The sequence below is a fragment of the Pelodiscus sinensis genome, chromosome 20 (genome assembly GCF_049634645.1).
Source record: "Pelodiscus sinensis isolate JC-2024 chromosome 20, ASM4963464v1, whole genome shotgun sequence".
NCBI lineage: Eukaryota > Metazoa > Chordata > Testudines > Trionychidae > Pelodiscus > Pelodiscus sinensis.
The window spans coordinates 21166334-21192229 of record NC_134730.1 but is presented as its reverse complement, the minus strand read 5'-3'; the positions used below and the strand labels follow the sequence as shown (position 1 = coordinate 21192229).

The 25896-nt window shown below is 40.4% G+C and overlaps 1 protein-coding gene across 1 annotated transcript in view; it reads left to right on the top strand.

The window, feature by feature from the left end:
* Positions 1-25531, top strand: part of PITPNC1 (phosphatidylinositol transfer protein cytoplasmic 1) — a 250308-nt gene extending 224777 nt beyond the window's left edge. The window contains exons 9-12 of the mRNA XM_075903944.1: positions 7161-7316; positions 11716-11779; positions 20384-20502; positions 25388-25531. Of these exons, the coding sequence (XP_075760059.1) occupies positions 7161-7316; positions 11716-11779; positions 20384-20502; positions 25388-25393 (345 nt within the window). The 3' untranslated portion in view covers positions 25394-25531. The remainder of the gene's footprint in view (positions 1-7160; positions 7317-11715; positions 11780-20383; positions 20503-25387) is intronic.
* Positions 25532-25896: the final 365 nt, after the last annotated feature.

The window sequence follows — 25896 nt, the reverse complement described above, 5'->3', positions numbered from 1 at the left end:
GAATACAGCATTAGAAGATGTGTGTAAAGGTTGTTTTAGGGGGGGGTTTAGCACTAGCACTGGAGGATCTCTAGAATTCACTTTTGAGTTCATGTGACCATTCCCACCTCATGCCAACTATACCCCAGCATTGTGTATTCCCTTATGTGTTTGTGTATGAGGCATAAATTATACATGTATCTGAATTTTTGAACTGAGAGGACTTGAGCTACTGCTCAAGAATGAGAGCCTCAAGTGAGCCATTCACATAAACAAAACATTTACCATAGCTATGAACTTTTATGCAAAATGTTCTTTGCCACCATATATAAGTTCTCAAATTAATGATATTTCATTTCCTGTTTATAGCAAAGTGGCTGAGGTTGGGGGAGAGGGAATAAGCTTTTTTTAATTACCTCCAATGAGAGAAAGATGTCATGCAGTTGCTACAGTTCTCCTTCAGTTTCTGTTTAGTGTAACACAGCTGTGCTTTAATGGGTCCAGCTAGTTACCGTCCAGGTGCTTTTGGAATAACTAAACCCCCATTACATCCAGGTCCAAAGAATGATGACATTTGAAATAATACAGCTGCTTCAGCTCCCATAGTGAATGCGTGTTAAATTCCTGGTAGAGTAATTTAGCTTAGTTTATGGGGAACCAAGTGAAAATCTCCCTTTAGTTACTCACACCAGCTGAGCAGCTCACAGAACGCCTGGCTGAATTGCCATTTCCTCCATGTATGCCACAGCTATGTGGTTGTCTGATGGTGGCCGTTGGATCTGACTTTAGGGCCATTCCCATTTCTATCAATCATTTTTTGTCATCTCAGCTTTTTAAAGTGTCATAGTTGAAGAAAACAAATACTTTTCTCTATCAGGCAAACTGTTCAACTAAGAGTCTCTAGATACATTTCATGAGGCATAGCAAAGCCTTCGCTCAGACTTAGAGCAACGAAAGACCAAATGTTTCCGTTCTGTTTCCAGTTACACCTATGTCCAGAGCAACTGAGTATCTCAAATGGATTTACTCCAGATTTACTAGGGAGCATCTTGGAACAGCTATTCTGGAAGTGTTTGTCTACACAGCAAAGTTATTTTGGAATAACGGCCGTTGTTCCAAAATAACTATGTGAGAGTCTCTACAGCAATTCTGTTATTTCAAAATAATTTTGAAATAACGGACGGCTTATTCCGACATCTATAAACCTCATTCTACGAAGAATAACGCCTGTTCTGAAATATCTATTTTGAAATAAGGCATGTGTAAACACTCCACTTCCACTATTCTGAAGTAGCCCCTCACCAGGGCCATTCTAAGTTATTCCTCTTGGGTCTCTAAATCAAGATAGCACATCTACATTAGGGAACCCTGCCTCGGACTAATCTTGAGGCTTCCCTGCAGTGTAGATGTGCTATGTCGAAATAAGCTATTTCGGAATAACTATTCCAGAATAGCTCATTCCAAAATAACTGTGCAGTGCAGACGTAGCCGAATAGTCCTCCTGTGGAGAATCTATTCCTGAATACAAGTGACTTTACTTTGTGAGTGAAGTGATTATTCTAGAATAGAATGATAATTCTGGACTAAAATAACTTTTATAACAATACCAAAAGGGCTACCCTGGAATAGTTATTCCAGTCAACTTTCCCGGTTGGCCATAGATAGTTATAGACAGAAATGGTTTGAGCCACAGAACCATGGGTGTTGTTATTACGTTTTTAAAAAAGTGTATTTGCCTTCTGACAGAATTGTCTTGATACTTGGTGTAATGCAGTATTTATCTAGCAGGCTCAGGGAAATTATTGTTATAAACTTCAAATAAAAATGGAATATCAATTTGCAATCATTGACACACCCACCATAGGTGCAGTCTGAAATCCAGAGCTCCCCCATCACAGCTGGTGAGGTCATGCCAAGTCACACAGTTCAAAACAAAATCACAAAGAATTAATTCTGAAATACATCATCAAACAAAATGATCTTTCACTTAGGAGTAAAAAAAAATTAACTGCGTGTCAAATATCTGTTGGCAGAATATTCTCTGGTAAAGAGTTCAAGGAACAGAATCCACACACCAGAAAGAATGTGTGCCTTGAGGCATCCAAAAAGCCATTTGCAGAAGGGTAAGAAAGTGCATTGTGGGCCCACTGCCTTTTCACTTATGGAGACAAGACCCTAGTTCATCACAGAGGGTGTGAGATTCATGTGCTCATTCTGGGACCCAATAGGAATATTTTTTCACATTACAAAATAACCACACAAAGGGTGCATCTATACTGCAGTAGGTTTTTTTGGAAAAACAACTGTTTTTCCAAAAAATCTTCACTCATGTCCACACTGCTATTGCGTTCTTTTGAAAGAAAATCAAAAGAACGCAGGGGTTTTTCCAACATTGGTAAACCTCAATCTATGAGGAAGAACGCCTTTTCTGAAAGAGCTCTTTCGGGGAAAAAAGGCGTGTGTGGATGCTAAAAAGAGAGTTTTTTCGAAAGAAGGGGAAAGAGGAAAAAACACTGGTGCCCTGGTGGCCACTCCGTCCATAGTAATCACAGCTTAAATGCGAGACAGCATCCATTCAGTGTGGACGCTATCTTTCGAAAAAGCAGATTGCTTTTTCAATGCACTTTGGCAGTGTGGACGCTCTCATTCGGAAGAAGTTTTTTCAGAAGATCTCTTCCCAAAAAGCTTCTTCTGAAAGAAGCCTGCAATCTAGATGTACCCTGAGAAAGACCCAAAACTAGATTAGGAGAAGTGTTTCTAGTTCAGAGCCTGGAAGGCCTAGCAAGGGGTGATGCAGGTCAGGATTGGTGCACTGGCAAATTCCTGGGATAAGATGACATATAAAGGCTTGTAGGTTAATAGCAAAACCTAAAATAAATCTGATGTCTTCCTGACAGCCAGTATAAGAACTTAATTTCAGAGAAGTGTCTTGATTAGATTTAACTGAATTAGCCTGTGACCCCTCCCCTGAGCTGTTGCTGATAAGTCATTTTACTCTTGCATTGAGACCTGTGGGTTAAGAATATAAGAGGACAGACAATGTTTTAAGGCCTGCTCTATTATATCAGCGCTACTCAGCTGCCTTCAGAGGGCTTAGAATGGTGACCTTAAAATTTTGTCTGCTCATATTCCTAACCTTACCCTCTCATATCTAATTTAGCTGTGTACATGTTTTATTGGGTTGATCAGGCCACGACAGTTTTGCAAGTTAAGGATGAGTATAAGCTTTGTAATAATATGGCTTTTGAGAAGAACTTCCACGGAAATCTGGGAGTTATTTTTTATGAATAGCAAAAGTATTCTTTAGTCCAAAAACTGCACAGTGTACTCTTCAACACAACAAAGCCTTTGTATGAGCCTGCTTCCCTTAAACACTGAAGTCATTTAACCATTTAACTTTAGGTCAAACGTAACATTCAGAATTCAGTGCCTCAGTTTGTTCCATTCTGGAACACTCATCAACAAAAGTATATGGATGGTTTAGAAAATCTTTCCCCACCTTTCTCAATGCTTGTCAGATATAATTTATGAGGCATACTCATCTGACAAAATCATTTTGCTGGGGAAAGGCACAAATCGCTCTGTTTGCAGTACATTGTGTTGCCAAGTACAAAGTGCTCTAAAAACAGCACTTTAGGTATCAAGTGCTAACAAAGCAAAAATATTGCTGCCTCTGTACTTGATTTACATTAGGATACAAAATACAAAGACCCAAGGGTGTAATGATTGTCCTTTCAAGGGGCGTTTTAAATCAATTTCTAATCACATTTGGAAAAAAGGTTCTCTGTAGTGCCAAAGAAATACTCAGATAAATTCCAGATTTTTCTGAATAAGAAGTGTACATATCTTGGAAAACTGAAAGGTAAGTTAGAATAGTGAAAACATTTACTGTAAAAGCACCTGAAGCAGAGATGCTAAAGATCTGTAGTTCATCACAACCTTCCCTGTATTAGTCACCAGGGATATAGTTTTCTAAAATACCTAACTGCCTGTTTTCTAAAGTGCCTAAGTCACTTAGGAGCCTAAATCTTTTTGCAACTTGATGGGACTTTTGAAAATCAATTTTGGTTCATTTGAAAATGGAAGTTAGGCCCCCGGGTCACTTCAGTGCTTTTGAAAATCTTGCCCATTGTCTATAGTTGAGGAGAGTGAATTATGAAGAATGTTGTACAGGCAGGAGTGATTGCCTGAAGAACTGAAAAGAACATTGTTAATTTGTATCTGCTTAATTTAATATTTATTAAAGACCGCGCATTCCAACAGCAAGACATTTTCCTGGTCAATTGTTATCTTTTGTAATTCAAACTGACAGTGGAGCTAATCTTTGCTCAGCTAGCTCTCTGGATATCTTGGGCAATTAATATTAGTAAGCTTGCCTTTATAATTATTAGACCAGGAGCCAGATCTCCCCTTTGACCAAAGTGGACTGATGTAACGGCAGAGCCCCTTCCCACCTGGCATGACAGATGGGTGGTTGGGCCAATTCTGAGTACCGTAAATTAGCGTATATAATCCGCAGGTTATACACATTTTTACAAACACACACACACACACACGCAGGATATACATGTCCACAGGATATACATGTTTATTTTTACTCACGGGACCTGGGGGCTCTCCGTTCCCCCGCCCGGAGGAGGGTGGGTTGTGCCTTGCTGTGGCTGCATGGGGCCTGGGGGTGAGTGTGGCTCCCCTCCTGCAGGCCAGCCAGAGCGCCTGTGCTGTGCTCTCCGTTCCCCCGCCCGGAGGAGGGTGGATTGTGCCTGGCTGTGGCTGCGCAGGGCCTGGGCGTCAGTGTGGTGAATGTGGTGAGTGGATGAATGACCTGCAGGGTATTCATGTCTGCAGGTAATCTAAGGGTTCTTTTACACAAAAAAGAAAAGCCGTGGGTTATACACAGATGCGTGTTATACATGGATGCAGGTTATATTCGCTAAACTACGTTAAGTGACATTGTAACCTGGCACACAGGATCAAAACATCATTTACATTTGGCCCTGTCACTTTCATCAGAGTGAGTGGCATTACAATCTGGCTCATGAATCACAATGTCATTCAAATTTGAGGAGGCCAGGCAAGTAACCTGGGCTCAGGCAGGTAATCTGGATCTTCCCTTCCTAGCAAAATTCTGAGCAGAGGCCTCCTTTTTATACAAAGAGGTATTCTTTTCAAACAGGCTGCCTTTCTGCAGACACAAGTTGTGATTGCAGAATGGATGTGAGTGCAAATCAGAATACTTGGTTCTTCTGCTACCTGATTTCTGCTCTCCATCAGGTAGTTGGAGTAGCTGGTCCTCATATTTACATGAACAACCCAGTTGCAAGAATAAAGCTGCCTTTTTGGGAAAATGGATTCAAAGCATCTGGGACAGTACTTGTGGCCTGAGCCAAAGCTCACTGAATTCAATAAAAAGATTTCTATTGACTTCAAAGGACTTGGAATCAGACCCTTGGATACTACAGTGATAGGAGCAATAGAACAACATCTGAGGACAAATGGAGTCTCTCCTTTGTAAAGCACTTGCACCTTTCCCAGGTGTAAGACCAAAGTTAGCAAACGCTGGGACAAACTTTCAAAGGCATTGACAAAAACTTAGCCTCACAATTCTTCCTATTCTTACTGAAGCGGTGCTCCTTTGGCCACATTCTTAGTTCTTACTGAGTCCTCAGACATGCAAAACGCCGCTAAATTGAAGACCAGCTTGCTTGATCAAGGACTGATGTCTTGAGGATGCGACCGTTTATTTTCAATGTACCATGATGGAAATATACTCCATGCAGTCTTTGCCTTTCCCAGCCCACATTCATAGAAGTGCCCCGTGTGACCTCTGTATGTTAATGTTTTCTTAAAGGAAGGATTTCTCATTAAAGGTTTGGCATTCCTTTAACTATGCAGATTGCCTGTCCAGGTCTATCACCACCTGGATCCTGTGCTTGAAGCACTGCAGCCAATTTATGACTACTCTTTTAAACAGATGGGCATGATTAAAAAGAGCCAAGAGGCCCTCTGTGAGCATCCATGTGGTCACTGTCAAAAGGATTATCAGCCAGGAGCAAAGCAGTAGATATCCATGGGCTGTTTGTGGACTTAAATCTATCTCATAGACCTGGAAGGGACCTGAGAGGTCATCAAATCCAGGCCCCTGCTCTCACGGGGAAGACTAAGTACTATCCCTGACAGATTTGCCCCAGATCCCTAAATGGTCCCCTGAAGGCGTGAACTCCTAATCCTGGGTTTAAGCAGGCTAATGCTCAAACCACTGAGCTATCCCTCCCCTGACAAATAGGAAGAGTCTTCATCACCAAGCTAGTTGTGTGAGAGTTAACTTTCCAAAAGAACAAAATGCCTTTTATGACCTCTTAATAACTGTTGTGGTTTGAGCAAAACATGATTAGATATTTGAGCAATGTAGATGGTCATTGTTAAGTTCCCTTTGATAAACTATGGTAACTGGGATGTGGAGCCAAATTCATCCCTGGGGTCATTCTGCTGACTTTAATGGAGTTAAAGGCATTCTTCCACGGTTGACAAAACTGCCGCATTCTTTCGATTTACTGTCGACAGAACGTGGCGGCAGTCTAGATGTAGGTAAAGATTTTTTGAAAAAAGGCCACTTTTTTTTCAAAAAATCCCTGTAGTCTAGACACACCCTTCCTCTTGAACAAAGATGATCATTGGCCTTTTAAAATTATAGATTGCATATATAGGACTACGATACTCTTAGAACTTGCTTGTAGCAGTTCTCTTCAATTTATCATAACATTACTCTTCTCCACTAATACAGAACTAGAGATCATCTGAGACAGCATGAAAATTCCATAAAGGGTAATTTGGCCACATCCATGGCTAACTAAAATCATGCGGAACCAGAAAGTGCTGGATGTTGCTGGACCAGAGAGTGCCAGTCTTGAAAGGTTCAACCCGTACAAGATTTTTGTAATTTTTTTAAAAGCCACATTGGATGATAGTTTCCCCTGCTGCCATTAAATTTACTTTAAACTTACAATAGTTGGTGTATAGCCTCATATATTGTACTATATTCTGCCATTCTTTTAAGCAAATTGTGTTATTTTTACTTAGTGTTTATTAGCATGGTTCCATTGTGCCTTTAAACAGACACATAAGCAAATGGGGGACTTTTCAACCAAGGTTCTTCAATCATGATTCTTCTTGCTTTGCAGGATCCTAAATATTTCAAGTCAGAGAAGACTGGGAGAGGCCTATTAAAAGAAGGCTGGAGAGAGACACACCAACCGATCATGTGCTCCTACAAACTGGTGACTGTGAAATTTGAAGTCTGGGGACTTCAAACTAGAGTAGAACAATTTGTACATAAGGTCAGTGAATTGCTATATGCCATTATCCAGCATTGGAGTAGGGCTAGAGTACAAGTGGAACTTGACCATTATCCTGACTCACACATGGAAATAAGAACAAGCTAGGAAACGACAAACCAGCCAGTTTAACTTCTGTGCCAGGAAAGCTAATGGAGCAAGTAATTAAGGAATTCATCTGCAAACACCTGGAAGATAGGTGATAGGTAACAGCCAGCATGGATTTGTAAAGAACAAATCATGTCAAACCAATCTGATAGCTTTCTTTGATAGGATAACAAGTCTTGTGGAAAAAGGAGAAGCAGTTACGTGGTTAGAATCAGATCCTAAATCTGAGAGTGGGCTGAGACTGAGTCTTTAGTAAAGCATTTGATACGGTCTCACATGATCTTCTTATCAATAAACTAGACAAATACAACTTAGATGGGGCTACTATAAGGTGGATACATAACTGGCTGGATAACCATTTTCAGAGAGTAGTTATTAATGGTTCAAAATCCTGCTGGAAAAGCATAACAAATGGGGCTCTACAGAGGTCTGCTTTGGGACCAGTTCTGTTCAATATCTTCATCAACGATTTAGACATTGGCATAGAGAGTACGCTTATTAAGTTTGCAGATTCTACCAAGCTGGGAGGGGTTGCAACTGTTTTGGAGGATAGGATCATAATTCAAAATGATCTGGACAAACTGGAGAAATGGTCTGAGGTAAATAGTATGAAGTTTAATAAGGACAAATGCAAAGTACTCCACTTAGGAAGTATGTATATAGAATGGGAAGTGACTATCTAGAAAGGAGTACTGCAGAAAGGGATCTAGGGGTCATAGTGGACCACAAGCTAAATATGAGCCAACAGTGTGACGCTGTTGCAAAAAAAGCAAATGTGATTCTGGGATGCATTAACAGGAGTGTTGTGAGCAAGACACAAGAAGTCAGTCTTCCACTCTACTCTGCACTGATCAGGCCTCAATTGGAATATTGAGTCCAATTCTGGGCACCACATTTCAAGAAAGATTTGGAGAAAGGTCCAAAGAAGAGCAACAAGAATGAATAAAGGTCTAGAGAACATGACCTATGAAGGAATTGGGCTTGTTTAATTTGGAAAGGAGACGACTGAGAGGGGACATAATAGTAGTTTTCTAAAGGGGTATCACAAGGAGAAGGGAGAAAAATTGTTCTCCTTGGCCTCTGAGGATAGAACAAGAAGCAATGGGCTTAAACTGCAGCAAGGGAGGTTTAGGTTGGACATTAGGAAAAACTTCCTGTCAGGGTGGTTAAACACTGGAATAAATTGCCTAGGGAGGTTGTGGAATCTCCATCCTGGAGATATTTAAGAGCAGGTTAGATAGACATCTATCAGGGATGGTCTAGACCAGGGCTATTCATGCGGCCCACAGCTGGTTTGGATTTGCGCGGAGTTCAGCAATGTTCTATGATTCTGTGAGTAGGATGAGAGATGGGTGTAAGCCAAGGAGTTCAGGTTTAGATCTGATTCCAAACCTCCCTAACATTTAAGAGCAATTGGTTCTGGGGATTTTCTTCTGTCAATTAAAGAGATGAAGCCCAGATGTAAAATTCATCTCTGGATACAGCCTTCCCAAAGGCTCAAATTGTTCATATCCAATGCTTAGTTACTCACCCATCTCTGAGTACAGCCAGCAATAACGTCTCCAGTACTGTGATCCAACATCCTTTCCCAAGAGACCTGCACTGCTGGTAAAATAATATTTGTGCCAGTGACAACAGCTTTATCGTGACAACTCTGAGCTGTTAGATGAATGCAAGACAACCTTTCTAGACTGAAATATTTCATTACTTGAAGCTTTGAAAGTCAGCATTGCGCTTTAACAGCAGTTCATGTAATGGTGCCATAATTAAACAACCGCAGGGGGTCTGACTCTGACCTCCCTCTCTCTGACTTTACACCATTGAGATGAGCATAGTTACTCCCAATTTACTGAAAGTGAGAGCAGAATGTGAGGCCAAATAATTACTTCATTTTGACAGTTCTATTGGCTTTAATGGTTATCTATCTGGATGCAGTAAAAGCTCATTAATTCTCATTATGCTAATCAGCCAATCTCATAATGCTAAGAACAAAAACCCTGGCAGTCTCAGCCCACTCTCAGATTTAGGATCTGATTCTAACCACTCACCGATGTAAATCAAAAGTGTTTCCTCTGAAGTAACCAGAGCTACACCAGTAAGAAACTAGTGTAAATGAGATCAGAATGGGGCCATTAGTGAAATATTAAGCCATCACTTAATGACAGTTTTCAGACAGCTGAGTTGGATTTACTTCACTAGTTGTATTTTCTGTTGCTTTTTGCACCATTCATCTGAGTGTGGCATGCTTAGCTCTTAAATGTATATTATTGTTCATTTTCACTGTATGTGATTCCTTCTTCTAAAACTCAGCTATATCAGTGCACATAGAGTTCGGAGATAACAAAGCCACAGTTGCGAACACTACTCCTATTCTAAGCTCTTAGAATTCAGTCCCTTTTTACTGAAAAATGCCTGAATATTTCATAAAGGTTTTGATTCATGCTTTTTGGACAGGGTTTTTTATATATACTCCTGCCAAAGTTTTGTATATTTTATTTCTCATCAAAGATTTAAAAAAACCCAATAATTAGAAATGAGTAACCTTCACAAAATAACAACATCAAGGTTATATTACAGCTCTCTCACGTGGTGGGGAAATTATCCATTCCTCTTGTTCACAGGGGAGCCAACAGCCTGGCAGGCTCCAGGACAATGTGGGGGGGCGGCCCTGCGCTCCCTGAAGGGGCAGGGTCTCGGGTGGAAGGGGCAGGACCAGGGCAGCCAGTCCTCCATGCTGCCCTGAGCATGGCTGCCCCCTACTCAGCCCTTGGAGCCACTCAGACCATATAGCACGGCACACCAGCAGCAATTTAAAGGGCCCGGAGTTCTGTCTGTTGCCACAGCAAGTGCCTCATTTGCCCTCCCCTGTCAATGGCCCTGCTTGTCCAAATATTAATTTGTTAATGACGCAATCATCAAATTGTCTTTGGGTATTTTAATATCCAGACGTTGGTAGGATTTTGAAAGGTGATGGATTTCTTATAGGTGAAAAGAACTAACCGATTCCATTTTCATGTGGAAGGGAAAGAAGTTCCAGTCTACTTGCCCACAGATTAATATATTCATTGTACAGTTCCTGAATATCTCTAGATCAGTGTAGAATCTCAAAGTTCTGCTTGTTTATGTCCTTCCACCCTAGAAAGAGACAATGGGCACATCTAGACTGCATTCTAATTTCGAAAGAGGATATGCAAATTCTGTGGTAATTTGCATATCTTCTTCCGATCACTTTTTTGAAAGCGGGTCTTTCGAAAGTGGAAGTAGTCTGGGCGCGAGGTTTTTTTTGGAAAATACTGTGTACAGATGTGGTCTCCTCACCTCCAAAAAGATATTTTGGCCTTGGAAAGGGTTCAGAAAAGGGCAACTAAAATGATTAGGGGTTTGGAACGGGTCCCATATGAAGAGAGGCTAAAGCGACTGGGACTTTTCAAGTTTAGAAAAGAGGAGACTGAGGGGGGATATGATAGAGGTATATAAAATCATGAGTGGTGTGGAGAGGGCTGATAAAGAAAAGTTATTTATTAGTTCCCATAATAGAAGAACTAGTGGACACCAAATGAAATTTATGAGTAGCAGGTTTAAAACTAATAAAAGGAAGTTCTTCTTCACACAGCGTGTAGTCAACCTGTGGAACTCCTTGCCAGAGGAGGCTGTGAAGGCTAGAACTATAACAAAGTTTAAAGAGAAGCTAGATAATTTCATGGAGGTTAGGTCCATAAAAGGCTATTAGCCAGGGGATAGAAATGGTGTCTCTGTCCTCTGTTTGTCAGAGGCTGGAGATGGATGGCACGAGACAAATCGCTTGATCATTGTCTTCGGTCTACCCCATTTAGGGCACCTGGCGCTGGCCACTGTCGGCAGACAGGCTACTGGGCTAGATGGACCTTTGGTCTGACCCAGTATAGCCATTCTTATGTTCTTACGCATATCTTCTTTCGATCACTTTTTTGAAAGCAGGTCTTTTGAAAGTGAAAGTAGTCTGGGAGCGGGTTTTTTTCGCAAAAAAAAACCTTTTTAAAAAAAAAATTCTTCCTAAAAATAGGAGGTTTACGTGGTTTTTCAAAAAAGGGGTTTTTTTTTCAAAAAAAAAACGTATCCAGACTACTTTCATTTTTGAAAGACCTGTTTTCAAAAAAGCGATTGGAAGAAGATATGCAAATTCCCGGAGAATTTGCAAATCCTCTTTCGAAATTAGAATGTAGTCCAGACATGCCCCTAGATATTACTACTGTTTATTTTTCTATAATGTTTTGTGTCACATGCTACTTTTAACTTTTTTGTTCTCATTTCACAGGTGGTCAGAGATATATTAATGATTGGTCACCGACAAGCTTTTGCATGGGTTGATGAGTGGTATGGTAAGTCATCTTCACAAAATTAACTTACAAAATAGCCGGGGAAAGGACCTTATGGAAAACCCATTGAAATAAAGTGAAAGACTCCTATTGGTTTTACTGGACTTTAGATGAGGTCCTTATTTCATCCCCTCACTCTACATGTAAGATTATGCCACAACAGTCACTGGTGGGGAAGGTGCATCCAGGAGGTGGGAGCAGAATGTATGCTCCATGTAGCTTGCAGCATATGTCCCAGATCCAGACACTCCACATATTCAGCGATTTAGTCCTGTCCCATACAAGAATAATCTACATGAAGGACAAGTGCATGGGTTTGAATACAAGCCCATATTAACGCTGCTTTCATGACGCTAATGTGCAATCACCTCCAACCTGCAAGCTCTCAGGGCCTCAATCTGGCCCAAGTTATTTCCAAAAAAATTTCAACTTTTGTGGATAAGTTTTAAATTGCTAGTATAAAAATGTAATAAAACCCAGATGTAAAAGTTCCTGTTTAAAAAAACAAATATAAATATAATAGCTAAAGTTGAAAACCCACTGGGTCTGATTGAGCAATGCCTGCATACAACTCCCACAGAATCCATGCTTCAGCTGTAGGAATGGGCACTTGGAATTTTACTGGATTTTCAATATCAAAATAGTTGATAACATTTTATTGTACAATAAGCATGTAGGTTTTGTGCCTTTTACATGCTATTTCAATAAAGGTATGCATTATCCTAGATATTTGTATCAGTTTCTAAAACATTCCTGTAATATAAAATTGCAATTTAGAAATGTACAGGTTGAACCTCTCTAGTCCGGCACCCTTGGGACCTGATCAGTGCTGAACCAGAGAATTTGCTGAACCACAGGAGGTCAATATTGCTAGCAGCTTTACCAGCATACCCACTGCTTACTGGGCTCTTAGAAGAAATTTAGGGGTAAATTAGAGCTAAAAAACAGCACAGAACACTGAGAACCAGGACTGGTGGCTTTATACAAACTGTATGGGACCATGGGAAACTTGGCCATGCCCATGATAAGTGGACATCTCACTCAATAAAATCATGTTGGACCACAGATGTTGCTGGATCAGAGAGTGCCAGACTAGAGAGGTTCAACCTGTATTTTAAAGAGACAGAGATAGATAGAACCACCTTGAGGTGCATGGGAATACTGCCTTAAACTTTTCATGAACCTTGGGAGATTCTAAGACTTGGTCTACACTGAAAAGTTACATCAGCACAGCTACATCAGTCAGGCATGTCAAAAAGCCACACCCCAATCAGCATAGCCAGAGCTGTCCCAGCCATAGTATGATTTGGGACAACCGCTCCAAGCGCTGTGCTTTGGGGAGCCCCACAGGGTGGCTGAGGGATTTCTAGCGGGTGCCTGGTGCCAGCCCCAGCCCACCCCACATTGCTGTGTTTCCTGCTGCCAAGTGACACAACTGAGAGCCAGTGGAATAGAACGTGCTGGGGCCTGGTTGCTCTGCTTCCTTCTGCCAACAATGAGCACTGGGGCAGGCCTCAGTACAGCACTCAGTGGAGTGTAGACAGCACTACAGCAGCAGGAGAGCTTCTCCTGTCAACATAGCTACAACCTCTCATAGAAGTGGAGTTATTAAACTGACAGGAGAGCTCTGTCCATCAGCTTAGAGCATTTTCACCAGACATGCTACAGCTGGACCAATGCAGTTATGCCAATATAAATGGGTAAGGTAGGCCTGCCTCTGGTCTACGCTAGAAAATTAAGTTGGCTTAACTACATTGCTCAGGGTGAAACTAGGTTAAGTTCACCTCACCCTCAATGTAGACAGCTTTTTGTTGGTGGAAGAATTTGACCTAGCTGCAGCCTCTTGGGAAGGTGGATTATCTCTGCCGATGGGAGAACCCCTCCAGTCAGCACAGGTAGTGTCTATACTAAAGCACTACACTCAGTTGCGACAGTATAGCGTTTCAAGTACAGGCAGTCCCCGGGTTACATGGATCCGACTTACATCGGATCCCTACTTACAAACGGGGTGAGGCAACCCCACACTAGCTGCTTCCCCCCAGCAGACCAGGGAGACGCGAAGCTAGCGTCCTCCCCCCCCAGCAGACCAGGCAGACGCGGAGCGGCTTTTCTCAGCATATACCTCAGCTTGAGAATAAAGGACTGAGGGAAGTGAGGTGTGGGAGAATAAAACTGAGCTCTGGAGAAATGTTTGGCTAGAGTTTCCCCTACAGTATGTACCAGTTCCAACTTACATACAAATTCAACTTAAGAACAAACCTACAGTCCCTATCTTGTACGTAACCCAGGGACTGCCTGTATAGACAAGACCTAACTTCATTTGAGGAGGTGGTGTTCTAACCTTCTGTAAGCATAGGCTGTGTCTACACCATCAGGCTATACAAGCATAGCTATCTATGCCAGTACAGTTTCCATAATGTAGACATGATGCTTATCTTTCTTCAGTGCTCAGAAATAATCTGTAACCTCAAAGGCCCATTGCATATCCTCAGTTGTGTAAAGTGGCTCTTTTGACCTCAGTGAAAGTAGAGCTACTGATTATTAGAAAGTAGAGAAGAATTTCCTTTTCAAATCACAACTTAACTTATTGTACAGATTTGATAAAGCATGAGGATATAGGTACCATGGTGTAGTGGCCAGAAAATAATTGGCAGACTGAAACTGGATCTTTTATTTTTCCTCCTTTTAATTTAGCAACACTCATAAACTACTAAAAGGATTCTGCATTTTTAATCAAATGAGAATAAGCTTTACTTTCTCATATGGTGTAAGTCCCACACCTCCACAGATCCTTATGCCATGATCAGTGGTTTTATTTGTCGTTTGCTTTTTGTTTTTTGTAAAAGTCACAGTATCTGTGTTCAGACAGTGTTCCCTAGCTACAAATGAGAATAACCATTTGCCAATATTAATTTAGTTTTTCTCACTTTCAGGTTTCTTCTCTAATAAAATTCATACTCTTTCATTTCCTTAAGCTGTGTTTTAAAGTGATCCCATGTGATGTTTTTATCCCAGCTACGGTTATAGATAGATGATAGATATTGTTCCTTTAAGGATGTGATAGTATAAACATGTAAATGGTTAACCGATGGGACTTTTTTGCCAAGGAGAAGAATATAAATTTTTACATCAAAAAGACACCCATAGTGACACAGGAGATACAAAATATGATCCATGTCTTAATCTTCAAAAATGACAGCAGTGCGAAAGGGATTTGATAGACGATCAATCTAAATTTCTGTATAAGGGACTCAATGAAATCTATTCATGAAAAGGAGTAGGATTTCCCTTCCTGGAGCCACAGAATATGCCTGCTTAAGAAATAAGATTTTCTTGACAGATCATAAATGTATGCATTGGAGGATGAGTCCAGAAGAATGCATGCTAATGAAGATCCTATCCCTGAAATGCTACCAAGGTCATAGTTTATCTAGGTTACCAGCTGTTGTAGTAGGTCTTGAGGTCCTTCATTTTCCCTTAACATTTTCCAATGTTAGTTCTTCCCTAATAATCGTTGGCCTCTTCCCTTCTCCCCTCTTCCCCCGGCCTCCACCTCCATAGCACATGTACCTACAGGGTCCCACTGCACAACAAGAAACACAAGCTAACAGATACCAAGTGAATGTACATTACACAGGAGAGTCCCATCAAGCTGAAGAGTAAAAGAGTGGTTAAGCCATCATTTTAAAATTAAAGAGTTCGACCAAATTAATCCTTGGTGTAAATTTGTTGGAATCGGTGGTGTCACATCAGTGATGAATTTAGCTCATTACATTTACAAAACTGAATTGAGTGAACAAAATCAAATTTTCTAATGTGAATTCACAATGGGACACAGAATTTGTTTATTAGTTTTGTTCTGAATGAGGATTCGCAGCTAGCTAAAATCCCAAGTCTTGACTTCCCATGAATGTTTATGTTTGTACCTTTAGATTTTTTTTTTCAGAACTCGTTTTATAGTTTTCTGGCAAAGAGTGCATGGAAATAAAGAACCATGCATCTAAATGAAAAGTGCTGGCTAAATCCATATTTATAATTAATGGTGGTATTTTATAGCACTGGGTCTAAATTTTCAAATGAATTGGTTTTCAGTCAAGAAATTTACATTCTCATACATTGTTAAAAAGAAGGGCAGACTCAAAATGAATAAACCATTGCAGCTGTGCTGAAAAAAGACACTATACCAATTTACTTACTATACTGTGGATCTGACAATAACTTACACATTTACTTTTTTCTCATTTCTTACCTGTAATGTGGTGCTCTGGTGGTTGACTTTTTCCCTAATATCAGCAGAAGGTAGTTGCATGCATCCATCAGACCAAAGATCTTTTGTCTATACTAGTTCTTTATCCCTAGCAAGAACACATCTATGTTACTTGTTTCTAAAGTGGAGAAGAACAACAGTGAGATATTTTCCAGTGGGTTGACTTTATGAGTTTTCCATATTCCAATCTTTTACTTACTTCTTTGAACTAGTCCAATTGTGTTCAGGTTTCTTATAAGATTTAATAATTTCCATAACAGTGTAGTTCAGTTTGCTTTTCATAAGCCCTAATTGATCTTTCTGCATGACTTGATGCACTAATCAAAGAACTAACAGAATAAAACATTAAGCAATAGAGTTGAATAAAGATAGAGCAGCCTGAATTCACACAAAAGTCAGGCCTAACAAATTGGATGGTATTCACTGAAGAGTGACACAAAAGAAATATCTGTAGGAGGCTGAGATTTACTTGGAAGTCAAGAAAGTGCATGATAAAATACCATACACATGAGTATTATATGAAGTCAGATGTGTGGAATAGGCAAGGAGATATCTGAGTCACAACGATGTTCTTTTGGAGGTCTGATAAAGAGTGCACTATCAAGAGAAGACAAGTCAGGAGGAAGAGGGACAACGCAAGAAGATTGCCACAAAAATTAAGATAAGTTGAATTCAATTGTGTAACAGTGACACAAAATAAGAAAGTACCCAAAAATAAGAGAGGGAATCAGCAAACACGACAGAAGAAAGCTATAAGATTCAGAAGGACCTTGGATAATACTTCTTAAAAGCTTATAATCTTCAAAGCAAACATTAATCCTCTAAACAGACTATGAAATAAGTACTATTATTTGCATTTTACAGATCAGACAATGAAGTGGGGGAGGTTAAGTGAGGTGACCACAGGGAGAGTTAGTATCTGAGCCAGAATCAGCACCCATCATTCTAGGTGTCGTGGCACAAGGATACTGAGGTGATGGGCCATTAAAAATGCATTGATAGCTATCCAGGACCTGATTCATCATTCTTTGCACAGAACGCACCTCTTTCTGGAATATAGTGACACTTGTAGCTATCAAATCTACAACTTCTGGATGCACTTTTAACTCTCTTCATTGTTCCCAAATCACGTGTGGATTACTAGTTACTAGGAAAACCCAATTCGCATTGGCAAAGCAATAGTTATTTAATGCATGGGATGGTGCACTTTTTCACCTCACTGCACTCATATGCTTTCTCCTATCTAATCTCAGCTAGTGCTGAGATGTGGAAGATGGAGCTACACCATATGATGAAAGGATATAGTGATCAGTAGACCCCTACCAAGGCCAACCTATCTATTTCTGTGCTCTCTGAAATGTATCTTCTTGAAAGGAAGGGAGGGAGGGAGAGAGAGATGGTGAGAGAGACAGCGATCAGAATCTGGTTAGCTTTGTTTAAACAACAGCATGCCATGCTAAAATAGAAGCTCAAAGACTGGTACACAACAGGAAACAATCTTGCAATTCTTACATGGCAAGAACTTTCCTGGGTCCTCAATTGGAATAAATCAGCATTAGTAAACCCTGCAGAGGATGTGGACTTTTGGACTTTGAAAGGAACATAAAGCCTTAATTAGGACTCCAGAATCAGACATAGTGGAGGAAAGCATACTTGAAGGATAGATGTTACAAGTGCATAATTCGTATTTATGTTGGTTCATCTGCAGCCACAGTTTTGGGTGTTTGGGGGGGAGATTGTCACTGACTATGTCTACACTGCACACTTATTTCGGAATAAACTATTCCAGAAGATATATTCCAAAATAACTTATTTTGAAATAGAGTATTCAGGGAAACTTCAAAATTAGTCTCAGCCAAGCTCTCCTAATGTGGACGTGCTATCTTGATTTAGAGCCCCAGGAAGCACTGGGGAGAAATTAGTTAGAATGGCCCTGGTGAGGAGCTATTTCAAAATAGCAGCAGTAGAGTGTCCACACTGCAGCTATTTTGAAATATCTATTTCAGAAGAGGAGTTATTCCTTGTGGAATGAGGTTTACAGAAGTTGGAATAAGCCACCCATCATTTCAATATTATTTCGAAATAACGGAGTTGCTGTGTAGACGCTCACATTGTTATTTCAGAATAACTAGTGGTGCAGTGTAGATACACCCTCAGTTTCTACTAATAGAAATCAGAAAATGCCAGCTTTTGGGCCTTAGTGCAGGTAAACCTGTAAGTGTGTGCATTCAGTATGTGAGTAATATCATCCCTTCAGCAAAGCACACAAGCATATATTCAAAATGTAAAAAAAAGAAAAATCAAGGAGAAAAAATTTAACTCCTTATTTCCATACTGTAACCCCAAAACTGCCCTATCAAAAATACTGCTTTCACAAATAAGCATTATCATTTAGTTTTTCACTTTCAACACAAGTTTTTATGAAACCAAGTGGTATATTTTTCAAGAGACTCTGTCAGGCAAGTTAGGCCCAAAGATCTAGGGTTAGTAAAGTAAATGTAGTAATTTTACAAACCTAGTAGGAAAGTTTTATTTTTAAAAAATTAAATAAACCTGGAGGAAAATGTAAGTATTTTCCTGCACTATTTGCAATGCAAATACTGCATCATTGTACTAAACCATAAGAATCTTCACGTGAAACTGGCTGGACAGTGACTGGGTCCCTGACCAAACTGAGTGAAATGCACAAGTAAACAATCTTACTATATGGTAAAAAGTACATTTACATTTTTAAAGTTCTTTTAATATTACTAGTAACATAAGGAATTATAAGTTTTTAAATAACATACATTTTAAACTGTGTCCCTCCAATGTATATGTGAATTTTTAAGCTAAAACCTTTGGGCTAGATCCTAAAATGGGATAAGTTATTTCAAAGGAAACAAAGGAGTTTGATGTAGCAACACCCATTTATTCCTGCTGAGGATACAGTCCACTGTTTATAAGACTCAACTACTAAAAAGGGAAATTGCAGTTTTTATTGATTCGAGCAATAATGTGTCTTATAGATTTTACTGAAATGTATTTAGCTTTATCATGAATTAAAATTACTTTTTTCACTGTATTGTTAACTCAAAACTTTACTAATAAAGAGCATGTCCTTTGCTTGGCAAAAATGCTTCATAGCTTGCTATTTACATTGTTTATTAGTTTCATTTTCATTTCTGGTACTAGGGAAAAATAAAATAGGTTAAATGAATGAGTCATTTAATGTAATTCCATATGTTTCATTTTGTTCAGAGCTAATCAGTCTTTCATTCTCCCTGAAAAAGGATCTACAAGTAACAAAGTAGTGCATTCTGTTGCTGATATAACAGCCATAAATGATGCATCTTCTAAAAAATATACTTTTCATAAATGAAGCAAGAGTCTCATGCCATATAACAAGTGGCAAGTTATAAAAAATCATTAATCTAAATAACAGACAAAACACTTGAGAAAAATTTGAGCAGTCAGAGCCCAAACCCAATTTCTACTCAAGTTAATTACTGACTCGGTGATAAATTGCTACATTCTATGTAGCTGCTGCCTAAACTTCAGTGATCATCTCTTTATTGGAAATGACACATATGGAGATATGAAAGTATAGCGCTCTAATAAAGTGGAATTTAAATCACACAAGTAGAACAGAAAATATTTAACAGACTTTCCATGTATTGCAATTCCATCACATACCACTGTATTTCATAGCAGTATACTAACATTATCAGAGTTCCCTGCACAATTGTATTTTTTCCTGATGTTCAGAAGGACTAGCCTGCATTGTCAGTCTTGTATAATCTTTGAGGCTTCAAAATTATTACGGTTTTCATTGGTAAACTGTTCAGCATGGTGATTGCGTGTTAGCTTCTGAAACCGCAGCTGCATGCTTCAGCAGTGAAGGTTTCTTTTTATTTTGAAACATACCATGCAGTATTAAAGATAATGCTATGGAATTCTTTTAGAAAATTCCTAAAAAGGTAAGTAAATCCTTATATTTCTTAATTTCTGTCGTTTAGTGTAAGGGATCCTCTAAAGTCATTTTAGAAGATCTTTCTTGTAGAAAAGCCTGCACTCCAATACTTTTTACCTAGCTCACTTCACATTGACACTCCTTAAACAATTTCCACTCCTCCCTGTTCTATGACTCCCTTTGACTTAACCTTCCTACACCTTCCTTGGCTGGTTTATCTACCTTTATGAATCACCTTTCATAAAGATAGCTGGCTCCCTGCTTTTTTTTTTTTTTTTTTAAACCACCTTTGGCTTCTGCTGAAAGATCATCTATCCCTCGCACCTTCCTTTTTACTAAAGTTTGCAGTGAATTAATGGAAAATACCAACGTTTTGAACTTTTTGCAGATATGACTATGGATGATGTTCGAGAATACGAGAAAAATATGCATGAAAAAACGAACATTAAAGTTTGCAATCAACATTCATCTACTGTGGATGAAATAGAGAGCCATGCCAAATCAAGTGTATGTTGTTTTTTAAAACATATTGCCCACCCTCACTTAATGCACACACACAAATCAGAGGAGAACAGCCTTCTTTAAACATGATCCTGATAACACTGAAGTTAATGGGAGGCTTAACATTTAGTTGAACCAGAATCATTCTTTGTAGAGTGTAATCTTGCATTTTTTTGCACCCCTGAGTGCCACTGAGCTACAAAAAGGCAGGGTCAGGTTCATAACTCCCATCTTCCAGGAGAACAAAATGCTAAAACTTCTGTTGGGTGCACAAAAAGGAATTTTAGTCGGAGCAAGAACAAGCAATGTCAGGTTTGGCATCCAATTATTCTGATTGCTTCAAAGCCATGTCAGTGTTCAGATATCATTTGTCAAACAGCCAGGAACATGGGGAGTGGAAAAGTTCTTTGGGGATGATGAAATTGTATCACTAAGAAAAAGGCAACTGGGTTTTTCATTTACCTTCATGTTCATTTGAACAAGCTACTAAGTGGGTGCATGAAAGGAGATATAGTGACATTTCTGTTTTAAAAATGTTAGTATTTCTGGCTGCTCTAGTCAAGCCAAAATCCAATGGGAGTGAATGATGACTTTACCCAAATAATGCTGTCAGGGTTAGTTGTTAAGGGCTAAATCCTTACTCAGCCCATATTCAATCAAAACTCCTAGTGACTTCAAAAAGACTTCTTCTCAGTAAACACAGAGAGGGCCTGTGTTGCAGGTGCAACTCTATATTTAAACTGGGGAATTTATTGACTTTTTCATCAGAGTTCTTCCTGATGCCTACACCAACATGTGAGATTAGAATCAAATTAAAGACCCCAGGAGTTGGCACTTCTCAGTAAAAAACCCGTGGTCCTTATACAGCCATCAACTAGGCAAAACTGACGTTATTATAAGGACAGGATTTGGCTTGTATGAATTTAAAAAAAGGACAGTATGAAGTCATGAATTCCTGAGCCATTCTTAGCTCTGGGTAAGGGTTAGTTTTACGTCAGCGTCCATTAGCATGCAGAGGAATTTGAGGCAAGCATAGACTAAGAACTGAACATTAAATACAGACTGGGAGAGCACTCCCTTTCTGCCTCTGAAATTGCCCATGTTGGTAGGAGCACATGGCAGGACTTTCATTGGTCTGCCTTCCACTCTGATAGCATCTTTTGGGGAATCTTCCCCTCTGCCGTTCTCCCCAGGCTGAAACCATGTTTTATTTTATTTTTCATTGTTAAAGGCCTGATCCAAAGCTCATTGAAGCCAATGCAAGGATTCCTCTTAACTTCAGGGAGCTATAGATCATTCTCTACGTTCAGAAACACTACTGGCAACATAACATATGTTAAGCAAAATGTAAATCAGCAAAACAGAGCCAAATTCATCCCTGGTGCAAGTGGGTTGGGTTCCCTGGAGCTCATCAGCATACCTCAACCACTTACCTCAGGGATGAATGTGGCTAAAATAGCCTCCACTCCCAGTAATAGAAATTAGAGTGAAAAGGCCCCTGAAACCATAAAGTTGGCTCTGCAGGGAGCAGAAAAGTTGGCACTGAATTGGGAAAGGGCTTTGATTATTTTATAGGATTCTACAATACAGCATAAATCCTCTTTCACACAACAGTGTCAAGAAACATTGCACAGTCAAGGCTATGTGCACACGACTGTTACATTAGAATAAGGGGGTCACAGTGTGTCACTAGTATGTGGTTTATTCAACCATAAGAAGACAATAAAGTGGAATATTTTCTGTCACCTCCATTGTGGAAATACAATAAACTCTGTTACAACATCCCTATGTTGTATAATTCTGGGTGTATGAGAGCGTGTAAATTAGCCCCATAGCTCCATCCTCTCACATGGCTGAGGACAGTTTTCCTCTCATCTCCTACTGTGTGAGTTTTGACATGCTATTAATGTGCTGTTTACAGTATGTGCACAACAGCTGGGAGGTTAGTTCCCAGCTTGAGTGGATGTATGTGCACTAGCTCTGCTGGAGTGGGAATGCCAAAAGAGTGTGGTGTGACAGACCCAGACCTTTGGGCTATAGTCGTTTGATAGAAGGCACACATAGGGTGTATCTAGATTATGGAGTTTAAAAAAAAAATGGCCTTTTTTTGAAAAAACTTCACCTGCATCTAGACTGCCGTCGCGTTCTTTCAAAATTAAACTGAAAGAACACAGCGGTTTTTTTCGATATTCGTAAACCTACTTTTACGAGGAAGAACGCCTTTTTTCAAAAGAGCTCTTTGGAAAAAAAGGTTTTTCTTGAACGCAAACAGGGCTTTTTCGAAAGAGAGCATCCAGATTGCCTGGGTGCTCTCTTTCAAAAAAGCGGATTGCTTTTTTGAAAGTCTTGTGGCTGTCTAGACGATCTCTTTCGAAAGAGGCTTGTAGTTTAGATGTACCCATACTGACCATAGGACAGATAGTTTTCTGTTCCCTGAGTGACCAGAGTGAGAGGAGGGGCTGCTGTAAAGCAAGCAGGTGGCTCCTAGAGCCAATTAAGAGCCTGTAAGAAGCAAGGAAGAGGCAGACTAATCAGAATACTTGCAGCCCATAAGGGCCTGCTGGGGCTAGTTTAAAAGGTTTCCCTCCTGGGAGGCAGAAGGCCTGGAAGAGAAGAAGTGCACTGTGGAAGAGTGGAAGGATGTGGTTTGGTACCAGGAAATAAGGTACTGGGAGGAGTTGGTTGGGGAAGTAGCTCAGGAAAGGCGGCAGCTCTGGTGGTGGAGAAAACACTACCTGCTGCTGCGGGAGCAGAGGGCAGGCCCACTGCAGATACTACCCCAGAAGGGGGATGTTGGGACTAAAAAGGGGTTCACCCCCAAACCCATTTGACTGGCCTATGATGAAGGTAGTGCAATAGTCTGAGACGCCACTCTCCAGTAAAGGGAGAGAGGCTGCCCTGAGGATTACAATGAGCCTTTGAGGCAAATGCCAACTACCGAGAAGCACAGGACCCCAAGGCAAAGCCGAAGCTCTGCCATAGTGGCCACAATGGCATGGGCAGCAGCTTGGGCTAGCTGCCTGAATACAAACCATGGAGGAGAGGGGGTCAGGTGGGACTGTATTGTGCAGCTAATCCAAGTCACCACCCACGTTGCCACAGCCACACTGTTGTTTCTAGTGCATGAGCTTTAGCAAAGCCAGCACACGTATTTCTTCAGCATGAGCTGGGAATTACAGCTCACAGCTGTTGTGTGGACATACTCTTAGAATGAAGCAGCACAGGAGGCCAGTAGCAGTCATATAGACCTGTCTTAGAATTATAGAATACTAGAAGGGATCTCAAGAGGTCATCAAGTCCAGTCCCCTTCCCTCACAGCAGGAGCAAGCACCATCTAGAGCATCCTTAACAGATGTTTATCTATCCTGTTCTTAAATATCTCCAGTGATGGAGATTCCACAGTCTCCCTAAACAATTTATTCTAGTGCTTAACCATCATGACAATTAGGAAGTTCATAGCAATGCAAACATACCCTCTCCTGGGCCTTTTTTAAGTATGCATCCCATGGATATATCATAGATAGATAGATGGATTGTAATTGACTCTCCTGCAGAATGTTTATAAAGAAGTTTGAAAAGTCTTGAAACTTTTTTTTAGCTGACTACATAAGATACAGTGCTGGAGATTGGAGCTGCGCAAAACTCAGCCATTCCAGCTTGCAGGAGCTTTGTGTGAGCCTGTTTTCTGTTCTGCTTCTCATGGGTTTACTTCCCTGAGTTTCTGGCTGAGATTCTTTCAACTGAACCTACAAACTCGAAGGGAAACTCAGCAGATAGAGCTGAATTTTGCAATAAACCTTTTCATGACGCTCCAAATACAATGCTAGGTTTGAGAAAAGATTTGCTGACCTTTTGCTGAACCTGCCCTGACTTCTGAATTTGTACAGAAAATCCCGATGAGTCACACCTCTGACCCAGACGCAAGGGGGGTACAAAGGGTGTGACCCCCCCCCCATAATCCCATAAATAGGCATGCTCTGGCTGGCCAGGGGAAGGCAGGAGCAGAGTGCTACCCAAGCCTCCCTCATGCTCTGGCATGCTGGAGGAAAGCTGGGGTTGATCTCCCCACTTACTTGGAGAATCATGGGGAGAGCATTCACATCCTTGCAGTCCACATTTACAAAAAAAAAGCACACACACCCCACAAAAATTCCTGCATACGTGCCTGCACTTGGTTTAGGATTTTATTAGAAAATGTTTGCATTGCTGTTAACATGTTTATTCTGAGTGTACTCTGCCCTCTTGTGGACTTGTGCAGTAGTGTCTGTGTAACGATCCATTTACTCACCTCCACATGATGAGAAGTCTTTCCTTTGTAATCAGGAAGTATTCTTTGGGCCTGACTCTCCATTATACTGCATCTTGTGCAACCAATTACACTCGTGCAAAGCAGGTGTGTAATGCTACCAGTTCTGATCTCATAGCATTTTTACACTTAATTCCACAGGTGTAAACAACTATACAATTCAAAACCGTGGAGAATGAGGCCTTTTGTTTGGGGAAGACCTTCCACACAAGCCCACATTTCAGAAGTGGCCCTTCATTCTGGGTGATTTCACTTTTGGATATTCAAGACACCTCCTAGTGCCTGTTGAAAGACATGAAGCGTTCTGTTCTGTGTGGGGACTCAATGTGCTATGAATGCTCAGCACCTCTAAAAATCAGGTTTAAGTGTGTGTCAGGGTAGGCACCTAAAATCAGTGACCTTATGAAAACTATGACCAGAGCTCCTGTTAACTCTAGTGGAATTCCGATACATGAATTTCTCATACTGGGATGAGAACACATCCTTTGCTTTAGATTTTGATGGCAATAGTTGCAATGGAGCTATTGAAATCCTCTTTCAAGGGGTTCTAACTTTCCATTTGTCTTTCTTTTCTTGTCATTAAAGACATGACGATGGATGAAGTCCGAGAATTTGAACGTGCAACTCAGGAAGCCACCAACCAGAAAATTGGGATTTTCCCACCTGCAATATCTATCTCTAACATTTCCCTGCCTTCATCAACCCGTAGTGCTCCCTCTAGTGCTCCATCCACTCCTCTATCCTCAGAAGCTCCTGAATTCCTAGCAGTTCCCAAAGACCGACCTCGGAAAAAATCAGCTCCAGAAACCCTCACGCTTCCAGATCCAGAGAAAAAAACACTTTAAATTTAACCCAGCGTGTTTCCTTCTGACAAGCAATGTCTGCCAGAACAAGAGTAACTTTACATTTACAAAGCTCGTAGTGGTGGTTTGTTTGGTTTTTTTAATGGTTTTACCAAGCTAGAAAGATGATTTCTTTACTCAGACTTGTTCCTTAAAACCCTAAAATAAGTGCATGCGAAAGAACATAGTTCATATATTCTGATTCCCAAAGTAAAGTTCAAAGCCATAGGGCACATGCTATTAATGTGAATT